The sequence below is a fragment of the Papio anubis genome, chromosome 8 (genome assembly GCF_008728515.1).
Source record: "Papio anubis isolate 15944 chromosome 8, Panubis1.0, whole genome shotgun sequence".
In the NCBI taxonomy this organism is placed as follows: Eukaryota; Metazoa; Chordata; class Mammalia; order Primates; family Cercopithecidae; genus Papio; species Papio anubis.
This window is the reverse complement of record NC_044983.1, coordinates 69,640,040-69,661,707: the sequence shown is the minus strand read 5'-3', so window position 1 is coordinate 69,661,707 and position 21,668 is coordinate 69,640,040. Positions and strand designations below refer to the sequence as shown.

General features: G+C 42.9%; 2 protein-coding genes across 7 annotated transcripts in view; both read right to left on the bottom strand.

Moving 5' to 3' along the window:
* LY96 (lymphocyte antigen 96) overlaps nucleotides 1–3,055 on the bottom strand; it is a 113,063-nt gene extending 110,008 nt beyond the window's left edge. The window contains exon 1 of one of the 6 annotated variants that reach the window (XR_002523853.2): nucleotides 2,761–3,016. Coding sequence is in view for 5 of the 6 variants with exons in the window: in XM_021942447.2 (XP_021798139.1) it covers nucleotides 2,761–2,872 (112 nt within the window). In the remaining variant the exon portion in view is untranslated. The other 5 variants (XM_021942447.2, XM_021942449.2, XM_003902872.5 and 2 more) reach the window with 5 other exon arrangements.
* A 9,713-nt stretch (nucleotides 3,056–12,768) lies between these two features.
* TMEM70 (transmembrane protein 70) lies at nucleotides 12,769–18,477 on the bottom strand. The gene is made up of 3 exons (XM_003902871.4): nucleotides 18,133–18,477; nucleotides 15,773–15,878; nucleotides 12,769–13,474 (listed from the first exon to the last, which is right to left on the bottom strand). Exons 1-3 carry the CDS (start codon nucleotides 18,340–18,342, stop codon nucleotides 13,008–13,010), a joined length of 783 nt encoding a protein of 260 aa, XP_003902920.1. The 5' UTR covers nucleotides 18,343–18,477; the 3' UTR covers nucleotides 12,769–13,007.
* Between the last annotated feature and the right edge of the window lie 3,191 nt (nucleotides 18,478–21,668).

The window sequence follows — 21,668 nt, the reverse complement described above, 5'->3', positions numbered from 1 at the left end:
GGCAGTCATATGGCAGTGGGGACGGCAGCAAGCACCATCTTGCTGTAGATGTGTATTCCAGTGGCTTGCCCACAGTCCCTTTGTCAGTGGGGCAGCAGGAAAGGACCACAGGATTTCTCAGAGAGAAAGAAGGAAGATCCTCCTTCATAAAGTCAAATCAAATTAGCCGGGCATGGTGGTGCACGCCTGTAATCCCAGCTATTTAGGAGGCTGAGGCGCGACCATTGCTTGAACCCAGGAGGCAGAGGTTGCAGTGAGCTGAGATCGTACCACTGCACTCCAGTCTAGACAGAGTGAGACTGTCTCAAAGAAAAAAAAAATTAGAAAGTCAAATAAAAAGATAAACCAATGGTGATGGTTTCACAGCAATGTGCATATACTTAATACAATTGAGCCAAACACTCAAAAGTGATTAAAATGTGAAATTTTAAGCCAGGTGCAGTGGCTCATATCTGTAATCCCAGGACTTTGGGAGGCCAAGGTGGGAGAATCTCTTGAGCCCAGGAGTTCTAGACCAGCCTGGGCAATATAGCAAGACTCCATCTCTACAAAAAATTAATGATTAGGCCAGCTGTGGTGGCTCACGTCTGTAATCCCAACACTTTGGGAGGCCGAGGTGGGTGGATCACCTGAGGTCAGGAGTTCGAGGCCAGCCTGGTCAACATGGCAAAACCCTGTCTCTACTAAAAATACAAAAATTATAGGTGGTGGGCACCTATAATCCCAGTTACTCAGGAGGCTGATGCAGGAAAATCGCTTGAACCCAGGAGGCAGTTGTTGCAGTGAGCCAAGATCACGCCATTGCACTCCAGCCTGGGCAACAAGAGTGAAACTCAAAAGAAATAATAATTAATTAATAATTAGCCAAGTTAATTAATTAACCAAGACACGTGGTGGCACATGTCTATAGTCCCAGCTACTAGGAAGGCTGAGCTAGGGGGATGGCCTGAGCCAGGGAGGTGTAGGTTGCAGTTAGTGGAGATCATGCCACTCACTCCAGCCTGCACAACAGAGCAAAACCCTGTCTCAAAAATAAATGATAAAATATTATAAAATATGAAATGTTTTTAAAAGACAAATTGAGTTATTGTTAAGAAAAGACTAAAAGCTAAATAATAATACAAAATGTTATATCCATAAAGATCATATAAAGAGTGGCATAAGCCAGGTGAGGTGGTTCATGCTTGTAATTCCAGCACTTTGGGAGGCCGGGGGGAGCAGATCACAAGATCAGGAGATTGAGACCATCCTGGTCAACATGGTGAAACCCTGTGTCTACTAAAATACAAAAAACAAAAATTAACCAGGTGTTGTGGCATGCACCTATAGTCCCAGCTACTCAGAAGGCTGAGGCAGGGGAATGATTTGAACTTGGGAGGCAGAGGTTGCAATGAGCCAAAATCATGCCACCGCACTCCAGCCTGGCAACAGAGCAAAACTCCATGCATTCGCACACACACACACATGCACACACACACAGAGTGGCGTAATTCGCACATGGTACAAAAGGGCCAAAGGAGGAAAGGGAAGTGGGGGCCAAGTAGAGTAGGAGCCTTGCTGGAAGAGCGGAATGCAAAAGGATCTTGTAGCATGGGGAGATTTTAGAGATACGTTGAGAGGGAATTCAGTGCAACCCACCAGGAGAAGAAGGGCCATGGTGTGTGACTGGCCACATTCCTAAGTCTCCTTCTCACATGTGGCAATTATCCCAATTTCCCGAAAGTCACTTTATATTAGCATTTGGCAGAGCATGTTTCTCAAGAGAGTTAACATACACTCCAGACTAAAAACCAAACAAACAACAAATGAAATTGAAAATGTTGTGGTTAAACAGGTGCCTTTACTGCAGAACTTCTCAGAACTCAAAGTACATCTGTAAATCTCTCCCAGATGATTAGGCCATAGATCCTATTTTCCCAAAAGAATCTCAAAGAACTAGTATTTTGGGAAGCACCACTTTAAACCTTCCGGATAGTGCCAGTGGGTGGAAAAGGGCAGCCAATCCATGGTGAGCCGCACGGTGGAAAGTACCGAACCAAAACAGCTGTCAGGCCTGACACTGTGCCTTCAGACCCGAGGACGCTTGCTAATGAGCAGCTGGGGCAGCGGACAGTGATACAGCCAGTGAATAGCATTAGGGTATGGCTGACTCCAAAAAAAAAAATTAAGAGTATTGTCTTTATGTGACCCTGTGCTAAAAAACTTCACCTCACAACACCCTTATCAAGTAGGCTATAAACTTTTACGTTAGTGCTAAAAAGGCTGGAGTACTTTGCTTAAGGTCACACAGCTAGTGACAGAAACAGGCTTACATCCAGTTAGGGAGATGATTCCAAGAGCCCTCAAAAGTCACAGCTTGGAGCAGAAATCAACTACAGGAAGCAGCTGGGATTGCTCTACCATCTCAAGAAGAAGAACTAGTAAGCGTCAAGGCTGAGGCGAAAGCTCAGAAGCAGACGGTTTTACTGAAACTGGGCAGAACCCGAAACTGGGCTCAGGGTAGAGAAAGATGACACAGGGAACAGAAGCACTTGGAGGTCAAGCACAGCACAGTTTAGAGACTCACGAGCTCTGTGAAGGGTCGAAAAGATTCTCACGGGGTAGCTGCCAGCTATTGCTTTTCCTGCTGGCGGCATCCGCCACAGCAGCTGGAACACACTCACATTTCCTGTGTTCCAGCCACAACAGTGTAAGGTTCTTGTGAAAACTTACCCTCAAAATAGTTGATGCTACAATTATTTGTTTTGCAGTTTTACTTACCACAGTAGGTGTATGAAATACTTGCGTCGGATGAGTTGCAGACCCAATAGTGCTTCTGAGCTTCAGTAAATATGAAAGAAAATAGGGTGGAAAAAAACAGAAATGGTAACATGATTCAATATCTCCAAAACTTTACAAATGCAAAGAGGATCAATAGCTAATCATCAGACTCTTCCTTTTCAGTAAGCAGAAAAGATTTAACTTAGTCATCGGTCACATGATTTCTGAGTTCCTATCCAACTGTTTCCTCTTTGTGTGTGTGTGTGTGTGTGTGCTTAACATTTGAGCACTTCCTGCAAAGGAAGAGAGAAAAATGATTTAGAATGTACTCTTCAAATACTTACTGTAAATGAGAGTGATCAAAGCCTTAAAAATAAAACAAGACACTTTGGCCAGGTGTGGTGGCTCACGCCTGTAATCCCAGCATTTTGGGAGGCCAAAGCAGGTGGATCACTTGAGGTCAGGAGTTCAAGACCAGCCTGGCTGACGTGGTGAAACCCATCTCTACTAAAAATACAAAAATTAGCCAGGTGTGGTTGGCGCACGCCTGTAATCCCAGCTATTCAGAAGGCTAAGGAAGGAGAGTCACTTGAACCTGGGAGGCAGAGGTTGCAGTGAGCCGAGATGGCACCACTGCACTCCAGCCTGGGCAACAAAACTCCATTTCAAAAAAATATTTTAAATGAAAAATAAAATAAAATAAACAAGACACTTCCCAGTCAACTGTAACAAAACCAGTCCCTAGGTCCCCCTGAAAGTCTCAACAGACAGGAACTCCTTTTCCCTCTGCATTGCTCTTCTCTCCCACAGCTCTGTATACCAGCAGTTCCCAACATTTTTGGCCTCAGGGACCAGTTTCTTGGAAGACAATTTTTCCACGGACTGAGGGGATTGGGAGGGATGGTTTCAGGGTGAAACTGTTCCACCCCAGATCATCAGGCATTAGATTATCATAAGGAGCATGCAACCTAGATCCCTTGCATGTATACTTCATAACAAGGTTCCTGCTCCCCCCTGGGAATGTAATGCTGCTGCTGGTCTGACAGAAGCTGGAGCTCAGGTGGTAATGCTCGCTCACCTGCTGCTCACCTCCAGCTGTGCAGCCCAGTTCCTAACAAGCCACAGCCAGATTCCTAACAGGCCATGGACTGGTACTGGTCCACGGCCCCCAGCAGATGGGGACTCCTACTTTATAAAACAAATTCTCAGCCAGGCATGGTGGCTCATGCCTGTCATCCCAGCATTTTGGGATACTAAGGCGGGTGGATCACTTGAGGTCAGGAGTTCAAGACCAGCCTGGCTAACATGGTGAAATTCTGTCTCTACTAAAAATACAAAAATTAGCGAGGCATGGTGGTGCACACCTGTAGTCCCAGCTACTCGGGAGGCTGAGGCAGGAGAATCGCTTGAACCCAGGAGGAAGAGGTTGCAGTGAGCCAAGATCGGGCCACTGCACTCCAACCTGGGCGACAGAGTGAGACTTGGTCTCAAAAACAAACAAACAGGCCAGGCGCAGTGGCTCACCTCTGTAAATACCAGCACTTTGGGAGGCCAAGGTGGGCAGATCACCTGAGGTCAGGAGTTTGAAACCAGCTTGGCCAACACAGTGAAACCCTGTCTCTACTAAAAATACAAAAATTAGCCAGGTGTGGTGGCAAGTGCCTGTAGTCCCAGTTAATCAGGAGGCTGAGGCAAGAGAATTGCTTGAACCCAGGAAGTGAAGGTTGCAGTGAGCCAAAATCATGTCACTGCACTCCAGCCTGGGTGACAGAGCGAGACTCCATCTCAAAAAACAACAATAACAACAACAAATCAAATTATCATGGCCCAGAGAGCTGCACTTATGGATCTGAAGTGAACAATCTCATGGGAACTATTTCTTTTCAGCAGCAGGTTTAGTTACAGGACACAACAGGGCCAGATAAGACCCCAAACAGGGGACACTAGCTGTAATTCTGTGCTGTGGGCAGGGACTCCACCAGTCTTAATAATGCATTCACCTACAACAAGCTAGACCTCAAGAGAACATTTTGAGTCCTGATAATGAAATGTCATCATTTTGTTGTGACATGTATTTCATTTCAAAACTCTGACTCCATTTTAGAAAGCCAGCTATTCCTTTAGATATTTTGCTACTTGAAATCCTTTATAGGATATAGTTTAGGGTTAGTAGCCAAAAATGGCATGGAATTTTGGCTAAAAATCTGCACACTTAAGAAGAAAATAACATGTTGGTAAAAATATTTTACAACAGAAGTGTGTTTCTTTCCATTTTTTTAGAGACAAAGTCTCACTGTGTTGCCCAGGCTGGGGTGCAGTGGTTATTCTCAGGTGTGATCCTAACACACTGCAGCCTCAAATTCCTGGACTCACCTGGGACCACAGGTTTGAGCCATGGCTGTTGGCCCTGCCATTTTCAAAAATGCAAAAGTCCAAGGGAGGAGGGGGAAATAGGGAGTTGTTCAATGGGCATAGAGTCTCAGGTGGACAAGATGAAAGAGTTCTAGAGATCTGTTGCACAACAATGTGAATATAGTTAACACCACTGAACTCTATGCTTAAAACTGGTTAAGATGGTAAATTCTTTAACAAACACAATTTTAAAATAAATTTAAAAGATGGGAAAAAAAGGCAAAATCCCATGAACACCCTTAGCAGTCTCAAAATACCATTTCCCACTATTAGCAACCAGCACTCCTTGGAGTCTGGGGTAGAAAATGTACAAAATGAGCCTAAAACACTTTGTTATATTAGATAACCAATTTGATGATGGTGCCACTGACCAAAGACAGGTGTTTCTAGTTTCCTATAATGGCTGTAACAAATTGCCAAAAGATTTCATGGCTTTAAACAACATAGCCTGGGCACAGTGGCTCATGCCTGTAATCCCAGCACTTTGGGAGGCCAACGCGGGCGGATCACCTGAGGTCAGGAGTTTGAGACCAACCTGGCCAACGTGGTGAAACCCCATCTCTACTAAAAATACAAGAAATGAGCCAGGCGTGGTGGCAGGCGCCTGTAATCCCAGCTACTCGGGAGGCTGAGGCCCAAGAATTGCTTGAACCCAGGAGGCAGAGGTTGTAGTAAACTGAGATTGTGCCACTGTACTCCAGCCTGGACGACACAGCAAGACTCCATCTCAAAAAACAAACAAAAACTGTAAATGTATTCTCTTACGGTTCTGGAGGTCTGAAGTCTGAAATCAGTTTCACTGTACTAAAGTCAAGGTGTCAACAGAGCTGTTTCCTTCTGGAGACTCTAGGGGAAGAATATGTTTCCTTGCCTTTTTCAGCTTTTAGAGCTACAACCCTTGTATTTCTCCATCTTCAAAATGCATCACTTCAATCTTTTTTTTTTTTTTTTTTTTTTTTGAGCCTCCCTCTGTCGCCAAGCCTGGAGTGCAGTGATACAATCTCGGCTCACGGGCCGGGCGCGGTGGCTCAAGCCTGTAATCCCAGCACTTTGGGAGGCCGAGGCGGGTGGATCACAAGGTCAGGAGATCGAGACCATCCTGGCTAACACGGCGAAACCCCGTCTCTACTAAAAACACAAAAAATTAGCCGGGCGAGGTGGCGGCGCCTGTGGTCCCAGCTACTCGGGAGGCTGAGGCAGGAGAATGGCGGGAACCCGGGAGGCGGAGCTTGCAGTGAGCTGAGATCCGGCCACTGCACTCCAGCCTGGGTGACAGAGCGAGACTCCGTCTCAAAAAAAAAATAAAATAAAATAAAATAAAATAAAAAAAAACAATCTCGGCTCACTGCAACCTCTCCCTCCTAGGTTTAAGTGATTCTCCTGCCTCAGCCTCCTGAGTAGCTGAGACTACAGGCATGCGCCACCACGCCCAGCTAATTTTTGTATTTTTAGTAGAGATGGGGTTTCGCCATATTGGTCAGGCTGGTCTTGAACTCCTGATCTTGTGATGCGCCTGCCTCCGCCTCCCAAAGTGCTGGGATTACAGTCCTGAGCCACTGCGCCTGGCCCACTTCATCACCTTCTGCTCTGATTTCATGCCTCTTTCTTATAGGGACCTCAGTGATTACAATGGACCCAGCTGGGTAATTCAGCACAATCCAAATTAAAATCCTCAATTTAATCACATCTGCAAAATTCCTTTTGCCATGTAAGGTAATATTCACAGCTTCCAGTGATTAGGAGGTGAATATTTTGCGCCATTATTTAGCCTATTCATATGACTATATGAACATTAATAAGATAGTAATTGCAATAAGTTGAAATACTTTAATATATTTAAATCCATAAGCTCATAATATTTTATTTATCATTTTTGTGAGACAGGATCTACCTCTTTCACCCAGGCTGGAGGGCAGTGGCATGATCACAGCTCACTGCAACCTTAAACTCCTGGGCTCAAGCAATCCTCCCTCCTGAGCCTCCAAGTAGCTGGGACTACAGGCATACACCGCTATGCCCAGCTAATTTTTTTAGTTTTTTCTTAGAGACAGGGTTTCACTATGTTGCCAGGGCTGGTCGCGAACTTCTGGCCTTAAGCAATCCTCCCCTCAGCCTCCTAAAGTGGTGCCCAAAGTGGTGGGATTACAGGCGTGAACCACCGTGCCCAGCCTCATAACGAATTTTTTAAGTCTACTTACCAACAGATGATGCTAGGAAACCAAATCTATTTTTAAAACTAGCAAATAAAAGGACAGAATCAAGCATTTATCCTGACTTTTCCACACAAACTGAACTACTCAGTTACCAAATAGCAGAGAGGGGCAAATTTCCCTTGCCTTCTTGTGCTTTTAGCTCTATTTTTAGAAGTATTTCAGCTAATAAGTGAAAAGGGAATAATAGAATATAACCATTTTTCAACATCTAATGAATTGGTGGACTTACGCATTGAGCATCAATGGTTGCTACCATCACAAAGGCAAAACAACATTATGTACCTCTTAATGGGAGAATACTACGGGGACTGGCCTCCAAATAGCTCCCAATGAGCCTTACCTCCTGGTGTACAGGTCCTTGTGAATCCCCTCCAACATCGAATAAGGCTGACTGTGTAACCAATAAAGTATTGTAAAATGACAGTGTGCAAATTTCATGTAGGTCACACAACACATTGTATAACCTCACTCTCTTGGATCACTTACTCTGGGAGAAGCAAGAAGCACTAAAGAGAGATCCATGTGGTGAGAAACGGAGGCCTCCTGCCAAAGAGCTAGTACCACACTCTCAGTCTTGTAAGTGAGCCATCTTGGAAACGGGGGGTTCCTCATGCCCCAGCCCAGCCTTCAGATGACAGCAGCACCAGCTACCTCCTGAGAGAGCTTGAGCTAAAACCACTCAGCTAGGCCACTCCTCATTTCCACACCTACAGACACTGTGCAGTGTTAGAAATGTTTATTGTGGCTTTAAGCATGTAAGTTTTAGGGGTAATTCGTTATGCAACAAGATAACAAATATGATCATCTATAAAAGTAGTTTTGTCCAAAATAATCAAACCTTACTCTGGTGAAGTTTTAAGATCTACTTATCAATTTATAGGAAATGTAGAAGACAGAGAAACATGTTAAAATACAGCTCAGGGATACAAGTAGAAAATCTAGACCATGAGAAGATCTAAGTGACAAACAATTATTTCTTCAACAGATAATTTGCAAGGGAAAAAAAATGGAAAGGCCTGGCCGGTACAGTGGCTCACACCTGTAATCCCAGTACTTTAGGAGGCCAAGACGGGTGGAGTTCAAGATCAGCCTGGGCAACAGGTAAAACCCTGTCTCTACAAAAAATACAAAAACTAGCCGGGCATGGTGGCACACGCCTGTAGTCCCGCTACCCTGGAGGCTTGAGGTGGGAGGATTGCTTGAGTCTAGGGGGTAGACTCAATGTCTAAATGCTTTCTAAATGTCTTTTAGAACAGTCTTAAAAGCCATTTAAACAATTGATATGTGTAAGATATGAAACTTATTTGGAGATATATATATATACACACACACACACACATATATAATTTTTTTAACCAACTCTTCATTCTGGTCTGATTATTTGAATCGTAAATCCAACCAAATGTGGGAAAAAATTATGAAGCAATTGGAAATTTAAACAGACTGATAGATTGATGACATTACAGCTGTGGGGTTGTTTCGTTTTTGTAGATCTGATAATGGTATTGTGGCTACATTATTAAAGAAGTCTCATCTTGTAGAGTTACAAAAGTAAATACTTAAGAAAGAAATATTATTATGACTGGAATTTGCTTTCCCCAAAAAGTAGAGGAGAAATGATTAGGGTCTAGATGAAACAATATTGACTATAAATTGGTCATTGTTGAATCTGGATGACAGAGTCATGCAGGTTCACTGTACTCTTCTACTTCTGTGTTTGAAATTCTCAATAAAAATAAAAGCAAGTACAAGGTGTTCTAAAAGAATCAGAATAAAATTTTTACAAATACATTCAAGCTAAGACTGTCATTTATATCTAATGGTCATCTTGTTACTTTTGCTTCCAAAAGCCTTTCAGTGCGGTGAAATCTGCATTAGGGAAAAGGATTGTAATATTTTATTGTTAACGGGGTTATTACCTGATGTAACCCAGATGTCAGCTAGGATCACCCTGCCTTTTCACATGCAAATAGGTAACTTTTGTGATGCAAATAAATGACTCACTTTCCCTAAACAGTGAGAGATTCATTACCTTCCCAGTCTTCCTGAGATTACTCTGCCTGGGATAGAGTAGCAAAGTGGCATGAGGGAGGTGCCTATGTTTCTCCTAACCTTGGCCTGAGTTGGTTCTGCTGATTATTTCAGTGATGAATCATCCTGTTATCCTATGCATGCTGATCCTTTCTCTATCCTAGTTTCTCACTCCAGATCATGCCCTTAAGATGTCACCTTTCCACTTAGTGTAAGCATATTTTTCCCCTAGACTACCAAGTTGTTTTCTGAAGAATTATTCTGATATCAACCAATAAAAACAAGTTTTTCACTCCACTCCACAGTGATAAAATGCCTTGAAATTTCTTTTTAATTGCATCCTTGGAGCTTGCATAGATCATTTTACTTTTCAGAGGTGCTAGTTCTGGTGCCCACAAAAAAAAAAAAAATCAACTCTTCTTTTCTGGATTCTTTTGTTTCAAAGCTTGCATCATACAAAGCATAACAACAATCTTTTTCAGGAAGCATTCCCACAAAATGCTTGAAAGGATCAGTTATGGTTATGCCAACATCTCCACCATCTCTTTGCCTTCTACAATGATGCACTTTTTGTCTGCACTGAGACAAAAAAATGACAACCTTCTTTCTTTTCTTGATTTCTTCTGGTGTGGAGCATTTACGAACTTTCGTGTCATAAAAAATGCAATATACTTCATCAGCTACTTGCACTCCTGAGGCCATCTTCCCCTCGGACAGTCACAGGGACACGGGGGAGGAAGCCAGTGAGCAGTGAATCTGCAGAGCGTCCTCCTCACAGCTGCAGGACCGAGAGCACAGTGATAAAATGATCACATGGATATAGAACATGTAAATGTTAGATATGAGTTCTAAATTTCTCTTCAAAGAATCAATATGTCAGTATGTTCAATTCTTTACCTTCTACTTTTAAACTTAACTTCCTCATAAACCAACCTTTTCCGATTACCTGTTCCACCCTGACTCATTCCAATTACCTGCTCATTCTCCACAACCATTTTTCCCGCCAAACCACTCACCCTGTCGCTCTTTTTAAATTAGCCATTCGGAATTAGTTTAGCCTGTGCTGTCTAACCGGAGCCAATAGGGGAACGACAGAGCAGCAGGGACCACGTGTGTCAGGAATAAGACCCCCTTTTCCTCCCTTGTCCAGGTGTGCACTCACCATTGCTCCATCTGTGAGGGCGCAGTCTTCTATAGAATTAAACTGCCTTGCTGAGAAGAAAAGAAGAAAATTTTATATTTGAGTGCTATTTCTTTTGCGGCACCAAAACTTAAGTTTAACATAACATAAAGAAATAACATAAAGAAATATAACATAAAGAAATATATTGTACTTAAGTTGTGAAGAGAGGTAATATTGGAAGAGATCTTTAAAATGTAAACAATGCAATTTTTTCTAGGGGGAACTAGGACTGATTTTTCCTTTTTTGTTTTTGAGATGGGGTTTTGCTCTGTCACCCTGGATAGAGTGCAGTGGTGCAATCCCAGCTCACTGCAGTCTTGATTCCCTAGGTTCAAGCGGGTCTCTCACCTCAGCCCCCCAAGTAGCTGTGATTACAGACAAGAGCCACCAGACCCAGCCTCTTTCTTCCTTCTACTTTCTAATGTATCCATAATAAACATTTGATCATGGAATAACTTTTTATAGAAAGATATCTCTTATCTCAGGGGTGTCCAATCTTTTGGCTTCCCTGGGCCACGTTGGAAGAATTGTCTTGGGCCACACATAAAATATACTGATAGCTGATGAGTTTAAAAAATGTATCTCAAAAATAAAATGTAAGTTTATGAATTTGTGTTCGGCCACATTCAAAGCCATCCTGGGCTGCAGGTTGGACAAGCCTGCCTTATCTAGTAGGTTGCTATGAAAAAAAAAGAAAGACATCTCTCATTCATTGCTAGGATACATCTAGGGGACAAAGGACAGAGGAGCAAGCAGGCAGAAACCCACCCTGAGCAGAAGATGACACAGGAATGGCGGTGAGAATTCTGCCTGGTGAGCTGGACAATCCAAGCAGAGGGCAGGCTCTAAGTCTCAGAAAGACGGCTTTGCTGTCTTATCTCCTACGAATAAATTTCTAGAAGCCTGGGAATTGAATGATCTCTTTGATCAGATGTTCCTGCTGCTTCCCCATCAACCTCCCTCATACACATGTACACCATAAAGTTTAAATTTACTATCATGGTGGCCGTAGACAATGTTAGGTAGCTCCATAAAGACAGACTGGGTGTTTTGTTCTTAACTATGATCTTAGTAACCAGCACAGTACTGGGCACTTAGTAAATATCTACTGATCTAAATAGTGTGGTTTGAGGCCTCTTATTCCTAGCTAAAAATCCTTGGCAAGAGTCAATCTCCACTTTACAATAGAGGTAAAAAATCTTACAATGGATATTCTTGACAAAGCTAGCATAGAGACAGCAATTTTACACAAGGTATTTTTCACCTACTTAGTAACAGTGGTTTCCTAAACCCATAGGGTGCCACCAAAGGAGGAGTGCACAGTTGGAGAAACAAATTAAGACTACTGAAGACAACACTACTTATCATTTCCCTTATAGCTAACCACCAGTTCAACTGCGCATGAATGTTCTTATGGGTAATCATTCCAGGGGTTAGGCAAAAACCTGTGTTCTGAACCAAAGGAGACTTAAAACTATTCCCATAATTTGTGAATTTCTTGAAATTTTGGGGTTTAAAAAAAAAATTTTTAACAACTGATAATCTATTTATGAAAATAATCGACTTCAGCATTGCAATGGCTACTTCCATCTCAACTCCTGGCTCAATACTGATGGAAGTAACCTGCTTAACAATCTGAGGACTGTGCAAGTCAGAGTCGCTTGTGGATTCTCAACTGGAAACGATCCCATGTCTTAGAACCTTCACAAGTTTTTCTTGTAGTGATTCTCAAAGTCTTGGTAAGCATTCAAACTGGTCCTTTCACTGATTCTTTTTCTTTGCTCCTCTGATCAAGTCAGCACACAACTTATCCAGGGATTTTATGTTGCAACTCGTTAGTGATTTGAATTCAGTGAATTGCCACCTCTGACTCCACGGGTGTTTTTCTGGTATCTTTAAAAGCCATGGCTGCTGCAAGGCTTCCTAGCCAGCTTCCTGACAGATTTGGTCCTCAGGCAAAAGCAAAGAGCAGTGAGTCAGGAGCAAGAGCAGGTGGACCACAGCTCCGCACCACCTATGACTGTGTCTTCCTCAAAGAGAAAATGTCTTTTAATGTCAGAAAATATTTATACACTTAGAAAAATCCATATACAAAGAATAAAGTAACTCTCCCATTTGCTACTGACATCAGATCCCCAGTTTAGAGTCAACCACAGTAATACAGAACTCTTATACCAGCATGAACATATTTATTCACATACCTTTTTCTAAAACACGAATGGCAGATACTACGTTTTGGTTTTCAAACATATCTTGTTTTATTATAAATAAACATCATTCTCTGGAAATTAAAAGCTTTGCTAATTCAAATTATTTAACAATCAGTCACTAACAGAATGCAAAAGGCTATTTTATTATTATACATTAAAACGTAAATCACATTTAAGCACGAACATTTAAAAATAGGCTCATTGCTCATCTTTATGCTGTTTCTCTTCACTGGGTTTTTCCATATCCAAAATGAATTCTTCTTTGTCGTAACCCATTAGATGGACAAAGTCTTCACGGTTTGGAAAGAGCACTGGATTAACTAACAGTGATTTTGTTTTAGCATAAAATGTGGTAAACACATGTGTAGCATCTGGAATTTTCACATCATCCTGGTGAAACAATGTACTCGTTTCTGCAAGCAAAGCATTGTAGGTAATGGCTTTATAAGTGTCTGTTGTGGCCTCATGGTACAATCGAATGACATAGCCTTTTGTAATAAAGTGAAGCAGCACTGGGGTGATCAACGTAAAGCTTCCTATGATGCCATAAAATACGATTTGAACAGGCAGAGACACACTTTCAAAAAAAGCATTATTTTGTGTAAGAAAGTATGGCAGAAATGTAAGGCCAATCAGACTCGTAGAATAAGAGAAACATTTCACACCTAAATGGGAAAAAAAGAGAGAGGATCAATACTTGTAAATTTTATAAAAGAATCAATCTATCCCACTAATTCTTCCATTTTTCTTCTTACTGTATCAGCTCAAGACAACAAAATCAAACTATAAATACCGTGCTTATTATATTCCAACCTCTGTTTTAAGGACTTTACATATTTTGACTTCAATGTCCATGCCACTGACCATTAGAATGCACTGCCTCTCCAGGCAGGAAATCTGCTTTAGGGTTTAAGTGGCCCTACCTCAGTTCCACAATAAAGTAGTTAATATTACTTAAAGATCCTTACTAATACTGTACTACAAAAGTTGATTCAGAGAGCAGATTATCAACAAAACTCTTTATTAACAAGCACTCCAGTATATCTAACATAAAATATTCAAACGTGGTAAATTCTATCAGGCTAAATGCCCAGGATTAAAACAGCAAATCACCAAAGAAATAACACCAGTGGTTAAAAAACACATGGGACTGGCTCATGCCTGTAATCCCAGCACTTTGGGAGGCTGACGTGGTTGGGTCATTTGAGGTTAGGAGTTCAAGACCAGCCTGGCCAACATGGTGAAACTCCATCTCTACTAAAAATACAAAAATTAGCTGGGGATGGTGGCATGTGCCTGTAATCCCAGCTATTCAGGAGGTTGAGGCAGGAGAATCCTTGAACCCAGGAGGTAGAGGCTGCAGTGAGCCAAGACTGCATACTACACTCCAGCCTGGGAGACAAAGCAAGACTCCATCTCAAAAAAAAAAAAAAAAAGAAAAAAAGAGAGAGAAACACATGGGAAAGATATTCAACTTCTTTAGTACGGAAAGACATTCAAGTTAAAACACTGAGATAAGCAGCCTGGCCAACATGGCAAAACCCTGTCTCTACTAAAAATACAAAAATTAGCCAGGCTTGGTGGCATGCGCCTATAATCCCAGCTACTGGGGGTGCTAAGGCAGGAGAATTGCTTGAACCCGGGAGGTGGAGGTTGCAGTGGGCCGAGATTGTGCACTCCAGCCTGGGCAACAAGAGCAAAACTCTGTCTCAATAAATAAATAATAAAAAATACAAATAAAACACTGAGATACCATTTTTACCTATTACCTTAGAAAGATTAAAAATAAATGACTTCTAGTGCAGTGCAGTAGCTCATGCCTGTAATCTCAGCACACTGTAAGGTGTAGGCAGGGGGACTGCTTGAGACCAGTTTGAGGCCAGCCTAGGCACCATAGGAAGACCTGTCTCTACAAAAAAATTTTTTTTTTAATTAGCCAAGGCTGGTCTGATGGTAATGAGTTATCAGAACTTAACATTGGTGTCACTGAAGTTGGTGTACAACGCCCCCACTGCTAAATTTGACTAGCTTAAAAAAAAAAAATCAGCCAGGGGTGGTGGCACATGTCTGCAGGCCTAGCTATTTGGGAGGCTGAAGTGGAAGGATCACTCAAGCCCACAAGTTTGAGGCTGCAGTGAACTATGATCACACCACTGCACTCCAGTCTAGATGACAGAGACCCTGTCTCTAAAAAATAACAATTATTTTTAAAAAATGGCTTCTAAACTGTATACTTCAAAATGATTAAAGTGAAAAATTTTATGTTTATCTAACCACAATAAAAAATGACTTAAAATGTAAATTTATCTTACCTTTAATTTATAATTTTAATATGATCCTAATAAAAAATACCATCTGTTTGGAAAATAAAAAAGTTGAGATCCTAAACAAGTTGATTTTAAAGTTCACTTGGAAAAACAAAAGCAGCAAAAATAAAAAAATAAATAAAGCAATGAGGGGAAGTTACCCCTTCCAAATATTAAAACATAATAGAGGCCGGGTGTGGTGGCTCACGCCTGTAATCCCAATACTTCAGGAGGCCGAGATAGGTGGGTTACTTGAGGTGAGGAGTTCAAGACCAGCCTGACCAACATGGTGAAACCCTGTCTCTACTAAAAACACAAAAATTGGCCAAGTGTGATGGCACATGCCTATAATCCCAGCTACTCAGGAGGCTGAACCAGGAGAATCGCTTGAACATGGGAGGCAGAGAGTACAGTGAACCAAGATCATGCCAATGCACTCCAGCCTGGACAACAGAGTGAGATTCTGTCTCAAATAAAAATCTAAAAATGCAAAGTTCTCTACATCTTATCAACACACCTCAAGAAAAAAATGACAATCTAATTTTCCTTACGCATTGTAATTAAGGGATGCCATAACAACAAGTAAGATATGGTAAGGATATTTTTACAATTAAAAGAGAAAAAAAAAAGTAAGTACCCTCACCTCCAATTACTTACCAAACACTGCTCGGGCCATATTGCCAGTATAAATTAGCCTTCCATCTTCTGATTTGTCAGACGGCGTATGTAAGCATCGAACATATCCTTCCCAACAAACAGGGATCTATTGAAACAGGGATCATTATGGTCAACCAACCTTCTTAAATTTTTAAAGTTTTTTTTTGTTTTTGAGACAGAGTCTCGCTCTGTCTACCAGACTGCAGGGCTGTGGTACGATCGTGGCTCACCACTGCAACCTCCGCTTCCCGGGTTTAAGCATTTCTCCTGCCTCAGTCCCCTGAGTAGCTGGGATTACAGGTGCCTGCCACAACACCTGGCTAATTTCCATATTTTTAGTAGAGATGGGGTTTCACCATGTTGGCCAGGCTGGTCTTGAACTCCTGACCTCAAGTGATCTGCCACCTTGGACTCCCTAAGTGCTGGGATTACAGGCATGAGCCACCATGCCTGGTTTAAGTTTATTTTTAAAACAGTAATGAAGAGGGCAGGAGCAGTGGCTCATGCCTGTAATTCTAGCACTTTGGGAGGCTGTGGTGGGCGGATCACTTAAGGTCAGGAGTTCAACACCAGCCTGGCCAACATAGTGAAACCCCGTCTCTACTAAAAATACAAACAACTAGCCGGGCGTGGTGTCGGGCACCTGCCAGCTACTCGGGAGGCTGAGGCAGGAGAATCCTGTGAATCCAGGAGGCGGAGGTTGCAGTGGTCAGAGATCACACCATTGTACGCCAACCTGGGCAACAAAGTGCAACTCCGTCTCAAATAAAATAAAATTGTAATGAAGAGAACCTGTCACACGAGGTGACATAAGGAATTCTCCCAAATAATCTACAGAGCTAAAGAAATCAGTTGGCTGATAGAATGGCCTGCCTTAATTCTAGTCACAAGTAGAAAACTGCAGAGTTGGAGTTTGTTAGCTTTGCATCCCAGCTCTCAGGTTTCTAGTATGACCTTGAACAAGTAAAAATAGTGGAACAGTTTCTTCTACTCCACTGTTAATGAGGGCATCATTTCCATTCTATTTAAATGCAACACCTTTTCAAAAAATAAATACATTTAGCAGGTGTAATGGAACATGTCTGTAGCCCCAGCTACTGGGGAGGCTGAGGTGGATCACTTGAGCCTAGCAGTTCAAGGTCAGCCGGGGCAACATGGCAAGACCCCATCTCTAAAAAATAAAATTTAATTTTACTAAAATAATTTAAGTAAAACACTGCAAGTTCAGAATATATTTCAAGTCCAGGCCTTTTATAAATACTTCTAAAATATTTGTACAATAGTATTAAAAGATATCAATTCTTTCTCTAAAGACCTTGTAAATACTGTGTATCCCCTGGTCTTCTTATTTCTTGCCAAGAAACAAAATTTGGCTGGGCACAGCGGCTCACGCCTGTAATTCCAGCACTTTCACAGGCCGAGGCAGGAGGATCATTTGAGGTAAGGAGTTTAAGACTAGCCTGGCCAACACGGTAAAATCCCGTCAGTACTAAAAATACAAAAAAATCAGCCGGGGTGTGGTGGAGCGCGCCTGTAATCCCAACTACTGGGGAGGCTGAGGCAGGAGAATCGCTTGAACCCGGAAGGCGGAGGTTGCAGTGAGCCAAGATCACGTCGCTGCACTCCAGCCTGGGTGACAGAGTGAGACTTCACCTCCAAAAAAAAGAAATAAAATTTACTTGAAATCCTACATCAAATTTCAAGGGAAAAGAAGAGTTCCTCAAACATCTGAAAACGAGTTTCACAGAGCACACTTCAAAATGTAAAAGGCATGCCTAATTCCTCAATCCTGAAATGTAATTAGATTCCAATTTCCATTTTAAGCATTTCTTCCAAGTTTTAACCAGGTTTGCCAATCCTGATATTTTACAGAGTAGAATTAGGAGACAATTTATTCAGACCAAAATAAAAGAATTAACATCTGCATCCTCCCCCTTTCCAAGGGACCAAAGTAATTCTTAAAAGTACAGCCACCTAATAAAAGTAAAACAAGCTCAAAGTCAGGTTAACCTGGTCTTTCGGTTCTATTTCCAGGTGCTGCATCCAATTTCTTGCAAATTATTACACTTCTAAGCTTCTGCTCAAGGGTAGAAAACTACATATAGTCGTCAACACAAACCCTGTGGATTTGGAACCACCACAAAAGTAAGCACTTTCCAGCCTTTCTCCTGGACTCGCGGAGGCTGAGGACCCCGGGGCCCTCGGCCTGCTACTTCTCCAAGCCCCGCAGAGGGGGCTCCTCCCGCGCTCCAGTCACGGACACCCGGGAGAGGTCGCGAAGAGCCGCCGGGGCTCCCCAGGCCCGACGCGACGCCCGCCCTCCCCGCCTCACTTGGGACACCAGACCTCCGACGCCCCACCTGCGCTCGGCCGGGACGCCGGAGAAGGCGCGCGGCTCCCCAGGGCCCCGTACTCCCGCCGGCTACCAGCCCCGAAGGCCTGCTGCAGGAGGACGCCCGGGAGACAAAGGCCCGGGGACCTCGGAGCGCGGCGGCCGCACACAATGCAATCCTACTTCCGCCGAGACGCAGTTCGACCGCCCACGGGCGGCCTAACGCCACAAACAGCATCCCGCGAGTGACTACCGGCTGCGGACGCCCCAGCTGCAGAGGCCCACGCGGGCAAGACACCGCTTCCCACCCTACTGTTGCAGAAGCGGCGCAAGCACCGCCTCGGGCCCCTGGCGTGCAGCTGGGCTGCCCGCGCGTGCGCAGAATCTGCCGCCCGCCGCCCGCCTTCCCCGCAGCGCGCGTTACCTGCCAGCTGAGCTGGGAGCCCGCCGCTGTGTCCTTGGCTGAGCGGCTCCTCCTTCCTAGAGTTTTACCTTCTTTATAATAGTGTGGAAGAGCAGAGGGCTGTGCGAGAATGACAAAGCCCAGAAGCCAGGGTTAAATCTTTTTTTTCTCGTGGACGACATCCCTAAAAACTGTTTCCTTTGCGGAAAATGATTCCAGCCTCTTGGCACAGAAGGAAGAATATATGATTTGAACAAAAATGAATGATAACTTAATTCAATCATCGGGTTGGAGGAAAATAAATGGAATTTGTTCATGTAATATTGATAGGTGTTATCAGATTTGCCTTCGGAAATCATTCACATCTATATACACATTGATTCATTACTTGTTAAAGAGGTACTGAGTGACTTGTCAGGACTGAGCTAGGAGCAGAGGATACAAAGATACTAGATAAAATTGGGACTCCACAGTGCTTAAATAGTGGAGGAAAACACCTGAAAATTGGCTAGAATATAATGTAATATAATTGAGATACCGCAATATACAAAATGTGGCCGGCCGTCGTGGCTTGCACCTGTAATCCCAGCGCTTTGGAAGGTTTAGGCAGGAAGATCTCTTGAGGCCAGGAGTTTGAGACCAGCCTGAGCAATACAGGGAGACCCCGTCACTACAAAATAAAAAATTTAAAAACCTAAAACAAAAAATAAAGCACACATGGTAGTGTGTGCTTGTGGTCCCAGCTACCCAGGAGGCTGACATGGTAGGATTGCTTGAGTCCAAAGTCGAGGCTTCAGTGAGCCAAGACCACACCACTGCACTCTAGCCTGGACCACAAAGTGACACCGTGTCTCAAAAAAAGGCACAAACAAATGCCACAGAAGTGCAAAGAAGAACATGATTAATTTTGCCTCAGAATGTCTTCAGACTGGCTTCACATTTAGCTCAGTCTTGAAGGATGAGCATCTTAGTAATAGAGACACACTTTTGTTTACCACTGCAGAACTATAACTGTTTTTTGATTTGGTATGTTATTTGCACTGGAGAGGAACAAATTCATAGTTTAAAATAATGTGTGGCCAAGGGCGGGAACTTATGCCTGTAATTCCAACACTACATGGAGGGCCAGGTGAGAGGATCCCTTGATTCCAGGAGTTTGAGAACAGCCTGGGCAACAAAGTGAGACCCTGTCTCTACAAAAAATTTTAAATTTAACTGGGTGTTGTGGTGCGTGCCTGTAGTCCCAGCTACTTGGGAAGCTGAGGCGGAAGGATCACTTGAGCCCAAGAGGTTGAGGCTGCAGTGAGCCCTGATTGCACTACTACACTGGGTGACAGGGCTAGATCCTGTCTCAAAAATAAAAGTAAAAATAAAAATAAATCAATAGAACAACATGATCATGTTGGCAACTCCAAATACTGTCTATTGGGGGGAGTATTCAGAAGGAGATAATGATAATACCTCTATACGGATAACTTTATTTTATAAAAAGTTAGCTTCTACTTACATTTTGTTTCTTTTTATTTTAATATTTGTTTTAATAGTAGAGATGGAGTTTCACCATATAGCCCAGGTTGTTCTCAAACTCCTGAGGCTCAAGCTATCCGCTCACCTCAGCCTCTCAAAGTGCTGGAATTACAAGGGCAAGCCACTGTGCCCACCTTTTATTTTGTTTTTGAGACAGGGTCTTGCTCTGTCACCCAGGCTGGAGTGCAGTGGCACCATCATAGCTCACTGCAGCCTTGACCTTCCAGGCTCAAGTGTCCCTCCCACTTCAGCCTCCCAAGTACCTGGGACTACTGGCCATGCCACCATACCCAGCTAATTTTTGTATTTTTAGTGGAGACAGCATCTCCTTTAGTTGCCCAGGCTGGTCTTGAGCTCCTGGAATCAAGGGATCCTCCCACCTGGGCCTCCCAAAGTGTCGGATGAACCTAAGCTACCACACTTGGCTTATTTACATTTTAAAAACTCTTCTGTTTAGGGTAATTCATTCACAATCAATATTCACTATATTATTTTGCTGATATATTTAAATTTTTCATGTAAAAATGTTTTTCTTAACTATATTGAGAGAACTCAAATTTTTTATCTTCTGTAAAGCTGTTCCCCCTACAAATACTGTAAGTAGATAAAAATAAAAACATTTGTTTGATCTAGTTCTCAAAATTTCTAAACAGATAAAATGAGATTATATTCTGAAAACTCTGTACTATAGATTTACATAGAATTGTTATTTATGTTAGATGGATTTTCCAGTTCCAGTAATTTAGAGACATTTGTTAAATATAAACTAATGGGATTTTAGAACTATTTTAAGGATGTTTTTAGGCCGGGCGCGGTGGCTCACGCCTGTAATCCCAGCACTTTGGGAGGCCAAGGTGGGCTGATCACTTGTGGTCAGGAGTTTGAGACCCGCCTGGCCAACATGGTGAAACCCCGTCTCCACTAAAAACACACAAAAAAGTCGCCCGGCGTGGTGGAGCACACCCGTAATCCCAGCTACTCAGGGGGCTGAGAGGCACAAGAATTGCTTGGGCCTGGTAGGTGGAGGCCGCGGCGAGCCGAGATTGCGCCACTGCACTCCAGCCTGGGAGACAGAGCGAGACACCCTCTCAATAAAAAAGAAGGAAAGAAAAAAGAAAAGGGGCCTACATCCTAGCCTCCTCATCTGCATCTCCATGCCTGTCCTCCCCACCAAACTCTACTTTGAGCTACCGTTACTATCAAAAAATCTTTGTTCTGATTTCTGCAAAGGCTTTGAAAAATTTATCCAAGACAATCTTGATTATTGCAATTAATTATAAAAAGCCAATGCTTTTATCTACCAAATCAACCAAATTAAAAAAAAAAAAAAAAAAAAAAGGCCTTTCTGTCAAGTCCTCAGTTCAACAACCTCCGGATAGCCTGTTACCTATTTTTTGAGCACACAGAGTGCTTCGTTGAGCAACTTGCAATGTTGTCTTGGCCCTACATACATTCTCTTCATGCCACACTCCTGGAATACAGTAGAAGGTGAACTTTATTTAGCTGTTTCAGCCTTCCTGGAAAGGTGCCTGCATATCTTACCACAGGAAACGCTGGGGGTGGGAAGGGGGGCGTGGAATGAGAAAGAAGGTCCCCAAAACTGAGTAACGGTATTGGCAGGCGCCTGGATTTTC